This window comes from Sinocyclocheilus grahami, unplaced genomic scaffold (genome assembly GCF_001515645.1).
Source record: "Sinocyclocheilus grahami isolate Dianchi unplaced genomic scaffold, SAMN03320097.WGS_v1.1 scaffold346.1, whole genome shotgun sequence".
NCBI classification, from domain to species: domain Eukaryota; kingdom Metazoa; phylum Chordata; class Actinopteri; order Cypriniformes; family Cyprinidae; genus Sinocyclocheilus; species Sinocyclocheilus grahami.
Genome location: NW_015505525.1, coordinates 867,691 through 887,705, shown reverse-complemented (window position 1 = coordinate 887,705; position 20,015 = coordinate 867,691). Strand labels below are relative to the sequence as shown.

The window sequence follows — 20,015 nt, the reverse complement described above, 5'->3', positions numbered from 1 at the left end:
AGTTGCTCAGTTCATACTTAAACGTTCAAGTAATCCTTTTACATAGTCTGGCCAAAATTTCTTATGGAAAAGTGAAAAAAGGAGTCATGCTAGCTCATCAAAACCTGGAACATTCCCCATCACTTATGCACTTTCCCCCCATTTTTCCCCCCACATTTTTCTAACTATAACCTCCCATTATCTGCAGTAAATCACTGTGGTGCAATGCCTACATTAACCAGGCTGTCAAAGTCTGTGCTTTCCAAAACACACAAAATCAGCCATGTGCTTCTTTTCACTGGGAATTGTGTTGTGCAAAATGCGTAGGCTCATATGGTTTCCCTCAGCATAGTTTAAAACCCACCAGTCTCAACCTCATATGGCATGCCCAAGGACCACCAACAGTGTGTTTTCTGATTCTTTTCGCACACAAAAATGGCAAGTGCTTTCTCACACTGGCATGTTTCAGTCTGAGGAACAAAATCATGTTTGGGTGCTTGGCTTCTGAGGAAGAGCTAGCTTTTGAACGCTCTATTTGAAGAATCCTGAAAAAAAGTATCATGGTTTCCACAAGAAGTACTAAGCAGCACAACTGTTTTCAACATTATTAATAATAAGAAATGCTTCTTGAGTACCAACTTAGCATGTTTGAATGATTTCTGATCATGTGTAATGATGCTGAAAATTCAGCTTTGCATCACAGGTATAAATTACATTTTAAAATATATTAAAATAGAAAACAGGTATTTTCAATTGTAATACCTTTTCAAAATATTACTGTTTTACTGTGTTCTTGATCAATTAAATACAGCCTAACTGTGAACTTTCTTTTAAAAGCATTTGAAAAATCCACTGTATTTTTGAACAATACTGTATATCCCGAATGTAATACTTTTGGATAGGGGTGCTCCGATCAGGATTTTTGAGGCCGATCACAGAAAGCAGTATCTGCCGATACTGATCAATGATACCGATCTTTTAAAAGCCTTCTTTTTATTATTTCCATATCATTGGAATATACCAAATTATCATTCCACTCCAATCAGGATTTTTAGGGCCTGAATTTCATTTTTGAAAATGGGGGGAATCCCCCTCTTATGTGACTCTTGTTAGAGGGGAAGCAGCTTTCACACATGAGTCCACTACTGATCCGTGGCTGTTTACCACAAACACAACATTTATTCATTATTTTGATTTCAAATCCAAACATTGTCACTGAAAATAATTTTTCAGTATTGCAATTATTTTTTTACACAGTACAGTAATACAATATTTCACATGTTTAAACACAATAAATATAAGCAATACATTATTCAATGCTTTTTACTTTTGCATTTACTTATAGATTTATATATTAAGTTGCTCAAGCAAGTGGCAAAACATTTAAACTACTTTTCTTACGTTATCACAAACTTACCACTGACAGAAATGGTCAACTCTACTGCCTTTCCTTTTGCATTGAAATCTTTATTACAAGCAATCCTGCTGTTCATAAAGAACTTTGTTTTCCTACCTCCACGAGTGCCATCTATTATTGCCTTGTTTATCTAAAAGTTCTCTTTTCCTTTAAACCTAGCCAAAAAGCCGCATGTGTTGGCTGTGAAACAGTAGACTTTAATAATATGCATTTATGGTGTAATTACTACATTTTCGTTTCAATCCATGTTCATATTTCCTGAACGCACTGCTGGACCACAACCGTGCGCAGTGTGAACGCTTTATTAATACGTTAACATGAGAGCAGAAAAAATATGCACCACATACGCACTGCAAACGGAGTAATGTGAATCTGGCATTATGTGTGTACGCTGCGAGTGTGCGTGAGCGCACGGTCTTCAGGAGAAATTCAGATCAGTCTTAAAGGTGACATATCATGAAAATCTGACTTTTCCAGGTTTTAAGTGCTATATTTTGGGTAATGTTGTAATATATGTCTTTGTGGGTTCTAGTCCTGATGACATTGGGACCTGCTGGTATATCCTCCTCTCTGGCTCAGTCTTTATAAAGGAGTCCATGTTTCTTCCCCGCAGCAGGTATGAGTGTTTGAGTTTGGTTTGCCCCATTCTTTCCTCTGTGTGTCCTGTTCAGTGTTTTGTATGATGTATGCTGTTTTATTTCAGTTTTGGTAAACGTTCTGCGGGTAGTTTGCGTCGTGGTTGTGAGTGTATCGTCCTTGAGGCTTCAGAAATGATTGTGGTGAGTTACATAGGCCTGTAAATGTGCAATAAGCCAGTATCAGTTTGATGGGGATACAGTTAACCACTCTTTGTCTCTGCCAGGTGGACTACATGGATGACAATGATGAGTATTTCCAAAGACAAGCATCTCATCGGCAGTCCAGAAGAAGATTCCGCAAGATAAACCAGTGCGGAGAGCGACAGACTATAATTGATACGGTTGATCATTATCCAGTCAGCAAGCCCCCTCTGCCACCAGGATACCACTCGGTCCGTTCACACATATATACAGTTTTAAATCTGTCCTTTTGATCACATTATGATTATACAAATAGTTGCAACTGTTAAAAGTGCGGTCACATTAGCAAAATTTCTTAGGCAAAGCCTCTCACTTAGAGGAAGCTTTCTGTTGGTCAGTGCAGTCAATTGTGTGACCGTTTTGAACCAGTTGCGAAATATGCATGGGGAAATCTTTCACTCAGTCGCATATTAGATTCCTATTAAAATGACTCTTTTTATGAAAATTTCCCAAACATTGTTTATTGTGACTGTACCATAGCACTTTAATACATATTATTTTATTTTAATGTAAGTGTGTGCATCTTAACACAAAATAGAGCTTATTAATCAGCATAAAAAAACGTATATGTAATGTGTCACTTTATTTGTCCTCAAATTAACATATGGAATGCATATACATTTTTTTTTATTTTGTCTTCCTGCAGGAATGCTCAAAATCCCAGGTAATTTACCTTTTAATACTATCGAATATCTTCAAAGCTGTTTTGTGTGTGTGTGTGTTTTTTTTGTTTGTTTTGTTAAAATGCTATATTCTGTCAGCTTTATTTGCAAAAAAACAACTATTACGTAAACCAATCATAGGTTGACATCCTCAAAAGGTGTAAATGCTTTGACTCTGTAGCACAGTGTTCTAGTATAGACACATTGACGCAAGTTCTCAGATATGAAAACATTGTTCTCATTATTTTGATAGTAACACAGAAAAGTACACATTGCAGCTTTCACACAGTAAACCATACTGGTACAATAAAGCCGAAAGAATACTTCCCTTGTCTGCATTCTGCTCTGGCTCAGTGACCGTCTGCATGATGTCACACTTTGTCTGTTTGCAGCCCAAATCTTTGCATTCATGCGGACTTGTGCAAAGACAACAGTGCATGTGTGAGTGATTTGAGCACTCCGAAACAAGTGTTCACTAGTTATTCTCACTTGAGGAGCACTATTTGGCCATGTTTACACTAGGGATGCTCCGATCCGCCTTTTTTGCTTCCGATACCGATTCCGATACCTAGGGTTCCGTATTGGCCGATACCGATTCCGATCCGATACCAGTGAAGTTTTTTCCCCTCATTTAAATAAATGTAGAATTTATATATCTCCGTGTGTGGAACTGATAATCATTCTTTCACAATCTACTAGATACAGACTACTTCATTATAAAGAAAAATAAAATAAACAAATATGAAAAAATATAGGCCTATGTATATTTATAATCTATGACAAAAATTTATCATAAACTAGGTTAGTGGATAATTCGGCAGCAAAAGTTATTCTAGAAAAATCAGTGCACAATAATTTTAGAAATCCAAACATTTAGTGAAAAACAATATTTTGTGGGGAACAAATAAAAGTGCTAAATATGGTAAAATGTTACACATTGCTATTTTGTAGCACATTTGTATTATTATAAAATCCATTCATTTAAAAACATTCATGAATGTATTTATATATAATTATATACAATAAAAAAAACGAACAATAACACTGATAAGATATTATTATTGTTATTATACGAATTCTACTAATAAAAACAAAATAAAACGCACTAAGGATTAATGAGCTACTGGAATCATGAATATTAATCAGGTTGTGTGCGTTTGCTTGAACTGATTCGCTGAAATCTAAACGGGGACGATAATAAGTGAGCGCCAGCCAATGAGATTGTCATTAGCGCATTAGTTCCGCACACTACAGAAAAACCCGGCAGTTCTTAAAAGCTGAAGAATTACAAAGGAACTGTTATTTTTACAGGAAAATACAACAAAGTATATCGTTTACATGTAGCGCATCAATTCTGCATGTTATGTAAGACTCTCGCTCGCTCTCGCTCTTTGCACGTGTGAGAGAAAGCGACGGCGAGTCGTGCGCCTTCACACTAGAGTTTACGTTACGCCAAATACACAAACACAGGTGCGCTGCGCATCCATTCAAATGAACTGAGAAATATCAGATCGCTTGACGAAGAGTGAAACTCTGAAGCGCTCAGCCAGAGTGTTCTGTGAGTGAAAATATATCTGAGCTAATCATATACTCCGCATCCAACTCACACACTGGCGAGTAAAATCTGAGAATTTATTAGCCATTGGCTAATATTAGACATCATTTAGTCGCCCAGAGAGAAGATTTAGTCGCATATGCGAGAGATTTACTCTCAATGTAGAGGGTTGACAGTCTATGAGCACGAAGCCGCTTCGTGTTAAAAACTGCAAAGCACAAAGGGAAGAGAAATAGATGCGTAGTGTATTATATCTGTGCAACAGTTATTGAGCCTTTCTTTTAACAGTTTTAAATTTCAGTCACTGTGCACGTTAAAAACAATGTATAGTCTTTTCTACACCCGTGTTTTGTTCTCACAGACATCCGGTAGCAAGTAACAAAACATTAAACTCCGGCAAGAAGATAAAGTCCTTTTTGCTAAATCATAGACAAGCATTTACAAATCAAGTATAATGGGAACACAGAATGATCTTGGAGAGAGCTTTACCGAGCTGACTGCTGTAACTGAACGCAACCAGGGTTTAAAGGCTGAACGAATGACTGACAGCCACAGCGGAGAAAAGAGTTTGTGTGAACTTTAATGTAAGGACTTAAATATTCATATGTAGCTCACATTAAGCTATCGTATGGCTTCAGAAGTAACACAGAATAATTCGCACAATCGGGGAAAAAAATAAATAAAAAAATTCTTGGATTTGGATCGGTTCTCTCTGACCGATACCAGATCCGAGAAACATGGCACTATCGGAGCCGATACCCGATATGAATATCGGATCGGCGCATCCCTAGTTTACACCCTAATTAAGATGCATTTTCATAAATCCGATCAGAAATGAAGACACTAAATGCAGATTTAAATGTCTAAAAGGCTTTGAGGTTGTCAACTTTTGACCACTTCCAAAGGTAGTAGAAAACTCATTAAACTGTGAAGACATTCGCAGTCTATAGGTTTGCATGAGCACTTGAAGAATGCATCTGTGATGATTTACAAAATGACATCGCCAGCTACTGGCCTGACATGCATAATACAGTGATTTTAGACATGTTCAGGGATCCATGTGAATGGACTATTTTCAAAAATACATAGGAAAACATCTTAGTTTTTTGTACATTGTTGTCATGCAAACATACCCTAAAATGCATGTTAAAACCAGGCGTAAATGGTAATGCATCTCGGCTGAGCACTGCAAAAACATCAAATATACCACGTGGAAGCAGGGCTTTTGTCCCACTGAGTTGCTCTCTAGAGAGTGCTACCTTAGAAAATAGCAGCCTATGTAGACAGCAATCACTAGGTTTTGGAACAGAGCCATAGTCTTGGCTACATTCTTAGCCAATCTAATCTGGTAAAAGCTTCCCTATCTTCTTTTCTATCACTCTCAGTTTCTCCCTTGTGGCACTTTGAGCATGTAGTCTCTGTCTCTCTGCATTAGTTTTTTTATTATCCTCTGATTTGTAATGGGCCTGGTTATGATTGACAGCAGGAAGGCGGTCTCTTAACAGATATATGCGCCATCCTGATTGTTCAGTGAGCTGTCACTCATTGCAGGGTTGACCCTGCGGACTGGTTTAGTAGGGCAGTGGGTGTCAACCATCCCCCACCCCCCTCCGCTTAAACAATACCAGCCTCTTGATAATCCCATGATCTCACATTGGTGTGTGTGTGTGTGAATGGGACAGAGGGGCAGGGTCTGATGAAAATTGTGTCTGCAGAAACATCACTCTCTTCCAGAGTGCTGTCTGTTACTGTGGTGATGGGCTGATTTCAGTAGAGAGGGATGCTCTCTCTGAGTGAGTGCATTGGGGAGATATATATTTGTAACAGTAAATAGGTGCGGTTAGAACAGTGTGGTACAGAAAGAGACTGATAATGTTTTAGAGGTTAGTTTAAATGCACACAGGATGGTTGGGCATTCAGTATTGCAGGCTATGAGACAGCTAGTCCTGCCTAATGGCTATGGAGTCAGGAGACAGGAGACCAGGACTGTGAGTATCTCTCTCACACACACACACTCTTAAAAAAAAACAAAGGCCTGCATATTTAAAAATATGTGTAATTCTTTTACAACAACGGGTTAATCGCACACATGCATTACCTGTAAATAAATGCATGCATTATTTGTTTAGCTATGCATGCTTCATTTTATAAAGTATTAGGGAGCAGCTGAATTTAAAGGGTGGACTAAGTTTTGACATTAACAGTATACAAGCAGACAAAGTATTAGTGAATTGAGCAATTGGTGAACAAATATATTCTGAATAGGAGAGAAGTTTTGTTTTGTGAATGTAATTTTAATTAAAGTCTAATTTATTTTTAATAAATAATTTTGTTGAAATTATATGCATAATTGGACTGCTGGTTTTGGTCTGCAGTCTAATTTTAGTTATTTTTCAAATTTTATTTTTAATGAATTCTGTTTCAATTATAAATCTACATGCTTTTGTTTCTGGTTTTGTTGTGCAATCTAAATTTAATTTAAAATTGATTATTTTTCATGAATTCTATTCACATTGTTAATCTGCATAATTTTGTTTTTGGTTATGTTATTCAGCTTAATACTTGATTTGATTTTTATTCGTTTTTGCAGTTGTTTTCCTGTCATTGGTTAATACATGTCATTTTATTTGACTTGTTGTCATATCAGTGATTTGTTTTACGGGGTTACATTATTGAGTCGCGTGAGTATATTCTACATGTGATTTTGTTGTAGGGTCACTGTATGTAGGCCATCTGATCTAGGACATCAGTACATGAACCCATCAACTTTACTGTAGTAAGCCTCAGGGAATGTTGTACAGTAGGGTGTGGGTAAGGGTGTGTAGATCTAAGCATTACTTTGGCTTATCAACTGATGAATGCTTTGTTCATTAGTCAATACATTCGTTTACTTTTTGGACCTTTTTATGGTGCTGTGTGTTTGCTTGTATCAAAGAATTGTGATTGCCAGGCCTGGAAAGGGTGGATATATGCTACACTGCTAGCAATAATACTTCATTGTGTGTTTTATTTTTATCGACCAGTGACTAAAATGATTCAGAGTAGATGGATTATTAAATGTTTTAAATGCCACTGTTCAGCTGAACTTGTGCGTGTGAGAACACATCATCCATTCCACTAACGAGTAATTGTGCTGACACTCACACAGGGGTTTAAAATTAATCCTCGGTTTCCTGATGAACTAGAAATGAAAAAAAACACTGTATTTGCACAAATGCTCAAAAGCTTGTGTCAGGGAAGAATTGTTATATTGTTTTTATGCATATACATAGTTGACATTTAAAGCAATGACAGCTGTGTCTTGTAATGTGACATGCAATACTCCAGCTAAAACTATTTTAAACAATAATTTAAATATTATTATAAATGCTGTATAATTATATTCGTTTAATTCATATTAATTGAAGTCTGTGGAATATTTGTACTTTTAAAATTTACTTTGTCACTGCAGGACAATTTACACGAACTTAAAGCTAAAAGGTACTTAAAATGTATTAAGAAAAAAAGAATATTTACCAATTACATCACAGAAAATATGAAATATTTATATGCTTAAAGCCTTATATACATTACCTAAAATCATCTAAAAAATGTCTATTTCATTTATTTTCTAGAATAATGTAGCTATTTCTTAATATGCTTATTTATTTGTTAATTTATCACTCTTTTTGTATGGTTCTCTTGCAGCTTCCTGCCGACTTCTCAAAGCTTCACCCTGCCGACAGTTGCCACTCCCATATGACTTCCAGCCAATCACGTTCCAGTATTGCCAGTGATTCAGGAAGTAGCAGCTTATCAGATATTTACCAGGTGATAAGAGACACTGAGTTTCCATCCCTAGATAAAGCAATCTCCTTACACACTCTGCAACAGAAGCACATCCTGACAGAGATTTATTGTGAACATCTGGGACACACACACTCGCACACATTTAAATCCTGTCCTGTAGAGGACTCCCCCACCCTCCTCTGTGGTCCATCTGTCACCTCTCCATAACCTATTCATGTCAGTTCTCAAGCACACATACCTTTTGATCCACAGATCAGCATTTCACACACACGCAAATGCGGGTCACAAAGTACAGAAAGCCATTAAATGTCTATGAACATCATTATTTGAAAATTGTATTTATTTTACAGGCCACTGAAAGTGAATGTGGGGACATGGATCTGAGCGGGCTTCCTGAAACAGCAGTGGACTCGGACGAGGATGATGAGGATGAGGATGTAGGGAGGGGAACGGACCCTCTTATGAGTCGAGATATTGTGAGAGACTGTCTGGAGAAAGATCCTATGGACCGTACAGATGATGACATTGGTACACTTTTGTGCTTTGAATTGTTCAGTGATGGAAATTCACTAAGCTACTTTCATTTTAAGTTTCACTTACACTTTCTCTTTCATTTTCACATTCTCTTTCTGTAAACAGAGCAGTTGCTGGAATTTGTGCAGCAGCTTCCGGCATTTGCCAGTCTGAGTGTTTCGGTGCGGAGGGAGCTCTGTGCCGTCATGGTGTTTGCGGTTGTGGAACGGGCCGGAACCATCGTGCTCAACCACGGTGAAGAGGTGAGACGGGTCCCTTTGCAGCATTTCGTCTCTACATTTGTGTTCAGCTGATAACAGGCAAATGTGTGTGTGTTTTAGCTGGACTCATGGTCAGTCATTCTGAATGGAGCAGTAGAGGTGATCTATCCAGATGGCGGCAGTGAGAGTGTGTGTATGGGTGGAAGTTTTGGTGTCTCCCCTTCTATGGAAAAACAGCTGATGACTGGAGTCATGAGGACCAAAGTGGACGACTGTCAGGTAAGAGTGTGTTTATTGTAAAGATGGGCATAATGGTGAACTAGTCCTCAAGCAGCTTCTTTATGCCAGTAAATTTGATCTAGATTTTATTTTTGTAAACTTTAGTATTTTAGTTTAGAAATGCACTTTTATTCAAATTGAAAATCTATTCAAGGTGGTGATAGTGTATGTAATAAAAAGCCCCGTTCAAGCTTGATTTGTAAGGCAAATAATGCATAAAATGTTGACGCAAAAAAACGCCAGTTAACATTATTATTTGTGTGTGTGTGTGTGTAGTTTGTGTGTATTGCCCAGCAGGACTACTGCTGCATTCTGAATCAGGTTGAGCAGAACACACAGCGAGTGGAGGAGGAAGGAGAAATCGTCATGGTCAAAGAACACAGAGAACTCGACCGGACGGGCACCCGCAAAGGACACATTGTTGTCAAGGTATTTTTGTTTTTTAGAAAAATCTTGACTGACTTGGAAAAAGTACTGCGAAACCAGATTTCGGCTTTACAGTCTTGAAGTTGATGAATCTGGTCTGTCTTAATCTCTGACTTTATATGTTATGTGAATATAATAGCCCATAGAACATCCCCTCCACATTTTGTGTTTTTAAGATCTTTTTTTTTAGAAATTGTGGATGCATTAAATTGATCCAAAGTGACAATAAAGACTTTGAAGACTGGGGTAATGGCTACTGAAAAATCAGTTTTACCATGACAGGAATACATTACAGTTTAAAATATATTAAAAAAGAAAAGTTCATTTAAGTTGTAACTTGTACAAATATTTCGCAATATGTTTCACACTATTGATCATATAAATGCAGTCCTGGGGAGGATAAGAGACTTCTTTCAAAAATGTTTTAAACTTGGTTTGACAATGGTTTATTCACTTAGACCATTTGACCAATTAATAAACCTAAATTAATTTGATTTAAAATGTGTGGGGTTTTTTAGTACTTATTTTGACCAGAAAAGAAGAAAGATCTTTAAATGTGGTCATTTAAAAGAAAAATCTTATGTACACTTTTTAGGGCACTGCTGAAAGGCTAATGCAGCACTTAGTGGAGGATCATTCAGTTGTCGACCCTACATATATTGAGGACTTCCTGTTGACCTATCGTACCTTCCTGCCCAGTCCTATGATTTTAGGACAGAGACTTCTGGACTGGTTTAATGACCCCAGTTTACGGGACAAGGTAGCGTGACTGAATCAAGCTTTTCTAAAGAAACCCACATTAAGCGTCAGTTGGACGGGACTTTCAGTTCTTCCGTCTCTCCTCTAATCAGGTAACCCGAGTTGTGTTGTTATGGGTTAACAATCACTTCAGTGACTTTGAAGGAGATCCTGATATGACCGGTTTTTTGGAGGAATTTCAGAGCAATCTGGAAAGAGAGGTATAAACAGTATGCAAGCATTACTTTAATGCATATTTAAAATATTTGTCATTCATCACTTTATCAGACTAGCATCTTTATTAACTTCCTCTATTTATCCAAACAGAAAATGACAGGTCAGTTGCGGTTGCTCAACATAGCTTGTGCAGCTAAAGCCAAACCCAGAGTGATTACTATAAATAGGCTTGCTCGAGAGATGCCCCTCCCCTTCACACTGATTGGAGGAGCTGAACGAGGAACGCGCCTCTTTATCAGCAGCGTGGAAGTTGGTAGCAAAGCAGAGGAAGCTGGGCTTAAACGTGGAGACCAGGTGACACATTTCAAACCTCTGTATAAAGCAGTGTTCAACGGATAGTTCAACCAAAAAATAAAATTTGCCCCCAGGCCATCCAAAATGTAGGTGACTTTGTGTCTTCAGTAGAACACAAACGAAGATTTTTAACTCAAACCGTTGCAGTCTGTCAGTCATATAATGGAAGTGGATGGGAATCACGGCTTTGAGAGTCAAAAAAACATACACAAACAAACCCAAATTAAACCCCGTGGCTCGTGACGATACATTGATGTGTAAAGACACGAAATGATCGGTCTATGCAAGAAACTGAACAGTATTTCTATTGTTTTTTTTTTTACATCTGATGCACTGCAGTGTCTGAACTGTCCTGAGCAAGTCCTGAGCGCGTCCTCGACAGCTGGCACGTGACGTGTCTTCTTCTAAAAAACATACACAAACAAAACCAAATTAAACCCCGTGGCTCGTGACGATACATTGATGTGTAAAGACACGAAACGATCGGTCTATGCAAGAAACTGAACAGTATTTCTATTGTTTTTTTTTTTACATCTGATGCACTGCAGTGTCTGAACTGTCCTGAGCAAGTCCTGAGCGCGTCCTCGACAGCTGGCACGTGACGTGTCTTCTTCTTGTTCTTGCTTTACGGCGGATCGCAGACTTATAAGTGCATTACTGCCACCTATCTCTCAAATGGACCATTGACACTATCTACAATCAGGAGTGTCAATGGTCCATTTGAGAGATAGGTCGTCACTAGCTGCAGGGTTTAATTTGGTTTTGTTTGTGTATGTTTTTTGACTCTCAAAGCCGTGATTCCCCATTCACTTCCATTATAAGACTGACAGACTGCAACGGTTAAAAATAATAATTAAGAGTTAAAAATCTTAATTTGTGTTCTACTGAAAAAACAAAGTCACCTACATCTTGGATGCACTGGGGTAAGCAGATAAACATAATATTTTCATTTTTGGGTGAACTATCCCTTTAAGACACTGAAGCATGTTCTTTACACATATTTTTTCTTTCTTTTTGTCTTATTTAATCTTTTTCACACTTTTGCAGATATTGGAGGTGAACGGGCAGACGTTTGAGAATGTGCAGCTGTCCAAAGCAACTGAAATTCTCAAAAACAATACACAGCTCTGTATGAGTGTCAAAACCAACCTCCTGGGTGAGATTCCTACCTGGAAACACCTTCCAATACAAACAGGCTGTTGATAAATATTTTAAAAAAGTCTTATCTTTTACTCACTTTCACTCTTCTCAGTCTTCAAGGAGCTGGTGGCCAGGGTGGCAGAGGAAAGGAAAAACGGCGTTCCTCATCTTCCAAAGATTGGTGACGGAAAGAAAAATAGCCGTTATTCTGTACCTGAACTTGGGGCTGGTTCAGATGTAATAGGTCAAGAAAAGGTCAGCAAGAAGGTCAAAGCACATACTGTGGGCGGCCGAAATAAACTCATGAAGATTCTAGACAAGACACGCATGAGCATCCTACCTCAGAAACCTTACAGGTATACAAGCACACAAACTGTTCTTCTGTCACTATTGCTGACTTTAAGAATCCTGAAAGAGAAAGAACATCAGTACGAATCTTGTCATCTTAGTGATATTTTCATAAACAGAAGGGCATTATTTCACATCCACTGCTTTTGACGTATGTGTTCAATTCTGATTGATATTCACCTCATACCGAGTCATGCTGAGTCATTGTGCTTTTGTTGTATAGTGACCTCGGGTTAGGGCAGACTCAGGATGACAGCATTGTGGGATTAAGACAGAACAAACAGACTCAGCCCACAGTCGCAGTCAGTGGAAATCTCTCATCCAGTAACCCTGACCTGGCCCAAGGCCAACAACGCATCATCGACTACAGTACACAGCCACCAGGTAAATATACATACATAATACTCAATTGCATGCTCAAAAATCGGCATAATATATATAATCAGTACTGTGTGTGTGCATATATGTATATGTGTGTATATGTTTGTGTGTGTGTGTATATTTATATATACACAAAACATTTTTAGTAGGGCTGCACAATTAATCGAATTTCTAATCGCGATTACAATTACGGATGCCACAATTACATAATCGTTCAAAGCAGCAATTAATCGTCAAAGCCACTTATGTTATTCTGCATGCTTAAGATGCTTTTTTTCTTTCTACATGTTATCTTGAGGGTTTTTCCATTGTTTTAATTTTAGTTTTAGTTTAACATTATAATACCATGCATATTTTGACCTTTTTATTTAAAGAAGAAACCAATCCGATGTGTATTTGACATTTGAGGCTTAATACTATAGAAAAGCAATAAACGTTTTTCAGTTAGTGTTTTCAGCTTGTTTATTTTCATATAAAAATATGGCATGCAGTTGCTGCAAACAAAGGTGCAAACATCATTCATTTAATTGTAATTAATAATCGCAATTACAATTTCAAAGGAATAATCGACAATTATGATTTTTGTCATAATCGTGCAGCCCTAATATATAGACACAAAAATAATGATTTTGATGTTGAGCCATATTTACATAGCACCTTCACAACCTAATAACTGTTTGCTGTTTTTAACATACAATATAATGCTGCACATGTCATGGCTATATTCTACATACAGCGCCTTCACTATAATTTTCTGCTCATAAATGCATTCCACTCTACTGCTGCTTTTTATGTTCCCTTCTTTTTGTTATATTTGTGCGATTGTACTAATGATCCCGCTACCCTCTCCTTGCTCACAGCACCTGGATTCACTCGTGAGTATTTGTGCACTGCTGCGGTTCTGCTCGTCTTTTTAGACACCTCTCGTATAGTTCCACTCATCTCTCTAGATAGCTGTTCGTCTTCCTAGATACCCGTCTTGCTTAATTGCCTGTCTATCTCTTTCTCAAAGTCTGTAATAAAGTTTTATCTAGTTGACTGTATTTCCTTCTCTCTGTTCTGCTGACCTTTTTAGCCGTGCATAGTATCATTCTTGTGCAGATATTATTAATTTTTGCAAACTTGAGTCAGTGGCAACATTTTCACTTTGATGGCATCACCATGGATAATCTGTCACTTGTTGATTAAAAAAAAAAAGACTTAAGGGAAATTCTCATTTTCGTGAAAGTAAGATGTAGCAGCACTGTTGCCATGTTTTTGCCAATAGACTGTGTTTTGCCAGTTGTCTGGCAAGCCTGACTCATGCTCTGGGTCAAATTAAACACGCCTTAAGGCTGTGGGACTATATACACACTTTATTACCTTTTGTTTCTGGTTTATTTCAATGGCCCGTCTGTGTAGATTAATACACTTTGTGCCATTTGCTAAACTTGCCACTGGGCCAAGTCATGTAATTAAATTACCTTTCTTTTTTCTTTTCTTTTCAGACTTTGATGTACTACTCTTACTGCCTTATCTTTTTATGTACAATTCTCTTTCTGTAGCTTCTGTTCATGCTTCGCATTGTCTGAAAGTGTTTCCGAAAGTAAACATTGGTTCTCAGTGTTTTCAATTAAGCATTGCAAGCTCTAATGTAATTAATCAAATAAGCAGTAAAACAAAGATACAAATTAGAATGTTTAAAATAAAATAAAAAATCTGTTATATTTAGAAGAATTTTTTACACACCTTTTTTTTTAATCCCGACTGTTTACGCTAACTGAAACACAATTCTGAGCGGTTAATTGTAATGCTTTGAGGTATACTCATGGTTGTCTGTGATCATCATACCAGAACAGATTTTACTAAATTACCAACATCACTGTTGGTTAGAGGAATGTCCTACAAGACGTTTGAACAATTGAGTAGCATATTGACACCATAGTAGCCAAAGCTTTTTTTTGTTTGGAACTAAATGTATTATGTATTATCTATTATGTAAAAATCTGTTATGTGTAAGTATTTTGTCATGACTTCCAATTAACTCCTCAGTTAAAATGCTGAGGGGTGGGCTATATGATCAAAATCTTAACCCTGTAATTTATCAAATTAATTTACCTGTGACAGTGATGGCACATCAACAGATAGTCATTAGGCTTGTCACTACATTAAATTATTATAAATTGAACAAAACCTTACAGGTTTCATTATCCTTAAAGGAACAGTTCACCCAAAAATGAAAATTGTTATCATTTACTCACCCTCGTAAAAGTTTCTTATGTTAAACACAAAAGAAGATATTTTGAAGAACCAAACAGTTGTTGGTCCCCATTCCATAGTAGGGAAAGAAATACTATGGGAACCATCAACTGTTTGATTACCAGCATTCTTCTTTTATGTTCAACATAAGAAAGAAACTCATACAGGTTTGGAACGACATGAGGGTGAGTAAAGGATGATAACATTTTTATTTTTTGGGTGAACTGTTAATATCACCACGTAACGAATTATCACTTCCAACCCAAAATTACTGTAAGTATATATGACTTTACCCACTTATATCAGGTAAAGGGATATACTGTTTAGCAAATATAAACTGCTTGACTGTTTATATCATCAGATAATTTAATTTTTATATCATCGACCAGCAATAATAAATTGGATATATGTAAAATTGGATAAATCTTAGCGGTGTGATTGTAGTCAGAAAATCTTTTTATTTTAGTATTAACATGTTACTGACGACCCGTATAGTTCCACTCATCTCTCTAGATAGCTGTTCGTCTTCCTAGATACCCGTCTTGCTTAATTGCCTGTCTATCTCTTTCTCAAAGTCTGTAATAAAGTTTTATCTAGTTGACTGTATTTCCTTCTCTCTGTTCTGCTGACCTTTTTAGCCGTGCATAGTATCATTCTTGTGCAGATATTATTAATTTTTGCAAACTTGAGTCAGTGGCAACATTTTCACTTTGATGGCATCACCATGGATAATCTGTCACTTGTTGATTAAAAAAAAAAAGACTTAAGGGAAATTCTCATTTTCGTGAAAGTAAGATGTAGCAGCACTGTTGCCATGTTTTTGCCAATAGACTGTGTTTTGCCAGTTGTCTGGCAAGCCTGACTCATGCTCTGGGTCAAATTAAACACGCCTTAAGGCTGTGGGACTATATACACACTTTATTACCTTTTGTTTCTGGTTTATTTCAATGGCCCGTCTGTGTAGATTAATACACTTTGTGCCATTTGCTAAACTTGCCACTGGGCCAAGTCATGTAATTAAATTACCTTTCTTTTTTCTTTTCTTTTCAGACTTTGATGTACTACTCTTACTGCCTTATCTTTTTATGTACAATTCTCTTTCTGTAGCTTCTGTTCATGCTTCGCATTGTCTGAAAGTGTTTCCGAAAGTAAACATTGGTTCTCAGTGTTTTCAATTAAGCATTGCAAGCTCTAATGTAATTAATCAAATAAGCAGTAAAACAAAGATACAAATTAGAATGTTTAAAATAAAATAAAAAATCTGTTATATTTAGAAGAATTTTTTACACACCTTTTTTTTTAATCCCGACTGTTTACGCTAACTGAAACACAATTCTGAGCGGTTAATTGTAATGCTTTGAGGTATACTCATGGTTGTCTGTGATCATCATACCAGAACAGATTTTACTAAATTACCAACATCACTGTTGGTTAGAGGAATGTCCTACAAGACGTTTGAACAATTGAGTAGCATATTGACACCATAGTAGCCAAAGCTTTTTTTTGTTTGGAACTAAATGTATTATGTATTATCTACTATGTAAAAATCTGTTATGTGTAAGTATTTTGTCATGACTTCCAATTAACTCCTCAGTTAAAATGCTGAGGGGTGGGCTATATGATCAAAATCTTAACCCTGTAATTTATCAAATTAATTTACCTGTGACAGTGATGGCACATCAACAGATAGTCATTAGGCTTGTCACTACATTAAATTATTATAAATTGAACAAAACCTTACAGGTTTCATTATCCTTAAAGGAACAGTTCACCCAAAAATGAAAATTGTTATCATTTACTCACCCTCGTAAAAGTTTCTTATGTTAAACACAAAAGAAGATATTTTGAAGAACCAAACAGTTGTTGGTCCCCATTCCATAGTAGGGAAAGAAATACTATGGGAACCATCAACTGTTTGATTACCAGCATTCTTCTTTTATGTTCAACATAAGAAAGAAACTCATACAGGTTTGGAACGACATGAGGGTGAGTAAAGGATGATAACATTTTTATTTTTTGGGTGAACTGTTAATATCACCACGTAACGAATTATCACTTCCAACCCAAAATTACTGTAAGTATTTACGACTTTACCCACTTATATCAGGTAAAGGGATATACTGTTTAGCAAATATAAACTGCTTGACTGTTTATATCATCAGATAATTTAAACTATATCATCGACCAGCGATAATAAATTGGATATATGTAAAATTGGATAAATCTTAGCGGTGTGATTGTAGTCAGAAAATCTTTTTATTTTAGTATTAACATGTTACTGACGAACCTGTACTTTTTACAGCTCTACTTTCCAATAAAACTCTGAAAGTTTTGTCTTCATCAGAAAACATCTCCTCTGATTCTGCTTGATCTGGATCTCCAGTTAACCTCTGTCTTTGTTATTAGAGTTCCTTTCATCTCTTTTTCATTTGACTTGTTACATCTTCCTTATAGGCAGCTACCACGTCTCTTTACCTAATATAGTTGTAGAACTTGCATGTAATCTGTGCTATGCAGGAATGTTTGGATCCTAGTTCTGATTGAGGTTTACATACTTGTATGCAGTTGTTTTATGGTTTGTTGATGTTTTTTATCCACAGAATTGCAAGACCAGGTGCTGCGTGTTTTCAAAGCAGACCAACAAAGTCGTTACTTACTGATCAATAGAGACACCACAGCAAGAGAGGCAGCCAATCAGGCGATGCGAGAGTTTGGCTTGACGGCAAGTCCTGAAGCCTATTCGCTCTGTGAGGTGTCAGTCACACAGGAGGGAGTTATCAAACAGAGACGACTACCCGATCAACTCTCTAAACTGGCTGACAGGATACAGCTGAGTGCCAGGTTTGGTCTTGAGCTAAATTGGAGAAGTTAAATTGGCAATTTTGTGGTTTAATTTTTTATGTGATGACTATTTTTTCTGCTTGCTTTTCCAGGTACTACCTGAAAAGCAACATGGAGACAGAGACGCTGTGTTCGGATGTGGAAGCACAGGAGATGCAGCGAGAGTCTGTGGTCCCTTTGTTGTCCTTGAGCTCCATGGAGATAGCCAATCAGCTGTCAGCACGAAACTATCTGCTCTTCTCCAGCATTGAACCAACAGATTACATCAGTGACCTCTTCAAGCTTCACCCACAAGAGCCTCCTACCAACCTGCGCAACTTTGAGGCTCTTGTAAACATGGAGACCTTCTGGGTCGCCACAGAGATAGTACAAGAAACCAACCTGGCCAAAAGAATGAAGATCATCAAGCACTTTATAAAGATTGCCCTTCACTGCCGTGACTGCAAGAACTTCAACTCCATGTTCGCCATAATCAGGTAGTGTTTATGTGCCGTCTTTTTAAATGTGTTTCCATGCTTCTTACCATACAAACATGTCAATGTGCTTTTGTTCCTTGCAAAATTTTGTTAAGTTTGTTCCTGCTAATGCTAGGAGTAGTCCGTCTTCTCTCCACTATGCGATGTCTTAAGTGTTTCTGTGTATCTTTTGCAGTGGGTTCAATCTAGCACCCGTCGCTCGGTTGAGATCTACATGGGAACGGTTGCCTGGAAAATATGAGAAGCTTCTTGCAGAATTACAGGACGTTTATGATCCTTCTCGTAATATGGCCAAATACCGCAACCTCCTCAACAAACACAACCTGCAGCCACCGGTCATCCCTCTGTTTCCTGTCATTAAGAAAGACCTCACCTTCCTCCATGAGGGTAACTTACACCTTTCTCTTCCTGTTGCCCAATAATTTGGAATTTGGTTTGAAAATGAAGTATGAATCTATCAAACATGTGTGCTTATAGGCAACAACTCCAAGGTGGACGGTCTGGTGAATTTTGAGAAGTTGAGGATGATTGCGCGAGAGATCAGACACGTGGTTCGAATGGCTTCCATCACCATGGACCCTGCATTGCTTTTTAAGACTAGGTACACTCACTTACAAAGTGTACACTGATTCAGCAATGATTTTTCATACAAACACATGACATCAATAAAACCTTGAGATAAAAGCAAAATTACAGAGGCACACAAGCTGTTTTTCGAAACTTACTGAGCAGCACAGGAAATGCAACCTTATTAGTGACCAATTTAAAATGCACTACATGGGCAAGTGCATGCCACACAAATAGTGCTCCATACAAGAGACTCGATATAAAGCATAAAATACATATACACACAAACATAGGGTAAAATAATATTTTCACCTTATCCCACATTTTTAATGAAAAATAATTCTTTTTTTGCCTTGTCCAACATTTTTGAATGAATCTGTTTGCAGCAAAATTAAGATACATATCTGTGATGCCTTAAGATGTTTCCTATGTAGGCAGCTCACTAGGGATTGGAACCGAGGTAGTCTCTTGCACAATGTGGCATATATCCCATGCTGATAGTTTCTACTCACATTCATTTGTGTGCTTGGTGTCTTACTGGACTTCTTGTTTTTGGGCCTTTTCTCTGTGAGCTTCACTGTCTAAGCACTAGTGTCTTATGCCTCCTTTTACTCAATCTCTTAATCTTCTTGTTCTTTGGCTCTTCATGGCACCCTGTTGTAGGAAGAAAAAGTGGAGAAGTCTCGGGTAAGTGGGACTGCTACTGTCTTTCTCTTTTTCACTTTCTGTCATCTGTCATTTTTTGCTGCGTGATACTAAACCACACTAACACTTCACTCAGTAGACTAGCTTGTTTTAATTGTGCTGCGTATGTAAAATCTCATCTTTGACTTCCTTCTCCTGAATGCTCATTGTCATTCTCTAGAAAGGCATGCCTTTTTATGAGTGTTTTCAATGATGATTTATATGGTTGTATAAAAGTATTTTTGTTGCTTAAGTAGAAATGGGCATTGAGTAATATTGTAGTGGAGTACTCTAATGTAAATGTACTTCTTTTTTATTTACTCATGTTACATCATCAATACCAGTTTAAAATGATTTTCTTTTAAAAATATATTATATACATCAATGTAAA

The 20,015-nt window shown here is 37.2% G+C and overlaps 1 protein-coding gene across 6 annotated transcripts in view; it reads left to right on the top strand.

Moving 5' to 3' along the window:
• Positions 1–20,015, top strand: part of rapgef2a (Rap guanine nucleotide exchange factor 2a) — a 49,719-nt gene that overhangs the window by 26,615 nt on the left and 3,089 nt on the right. For 3 of the 6 annotated variants that reach the window (XM_016229013.1, XM_016229012.1, XM_016229009.1), the window contains exons 4-24: positions 1,929–2,012; positions 2,100–2,175; positions 2,259–2,426; positions 2,882–2,899; positions 8,140–8,262; positions 8,592–8,769; positions 8,881–9,017; positions 9,096–9,254; positions 9,531–9,683; positions 10,276–10,440; positions 10,532–10,639; positions 10,746–10,949; positions 11,997–12,105; positions 12,202–12,445; positions 12,661–12,821; positions 13,679–13,693; positions 17,657–17,897; positions 17,990–18,373; positions 18,549–18,760; positions 18,851–18,974; positions 19,604–19,627. In XM_016229013.1, coding sequence (XP_016084499.1) covers positions 1,929–2,012; positions 2,100–2,175; positions 2,259–2,426; positions 2,882–2,899; positions 8,140–8,262; positions 8,592–8,769; positions 8,881–9,017; positions 9,096–9,254; positions 9,531–9,683; positions 10,276–10,440; positions 10,532–10,639; positions 10,746–10,949; positions 11,997–12,105; positions 12,202–12,445; positions 12,661–12,821; positions 13,679–13,693; positions 17,657–17,897; positions 17,990–18,373; positions 18,549–18,760; positions 18,851–18,974; positions 19,604–19,627 — 3,087 coding nt within the window. Of the gene's footprint in view, positions 1–1,928; positions 2,013–2,099; positions 2,176–2,258; positions 2,427–2,881; positions 2,900–6,152; positions 6,441–8,139; positions 8,263–8,591; positions 8,770–8,880; positions 9,018–9,095; positions 9,255–9,530; positions 9,684–10,275; positions 10,441–10,531; positions 10,640–10,745; positions 10,950–11,996; positions 12,106–12,201; positions 12,446–12,660; positions 12,822–13,678; positions 13,694–17,656; positions 17,898–17,989; positions 18,374–18,548; positions 18,761–18,850; positions 18,975–19,603; positions 19,628–20,015 lie in introns of those variants that run through there. The other 3 variants (XM_016229010.1, XM_016229011.1, XM_016229015.1) reach the window with 3 other exon arrangements.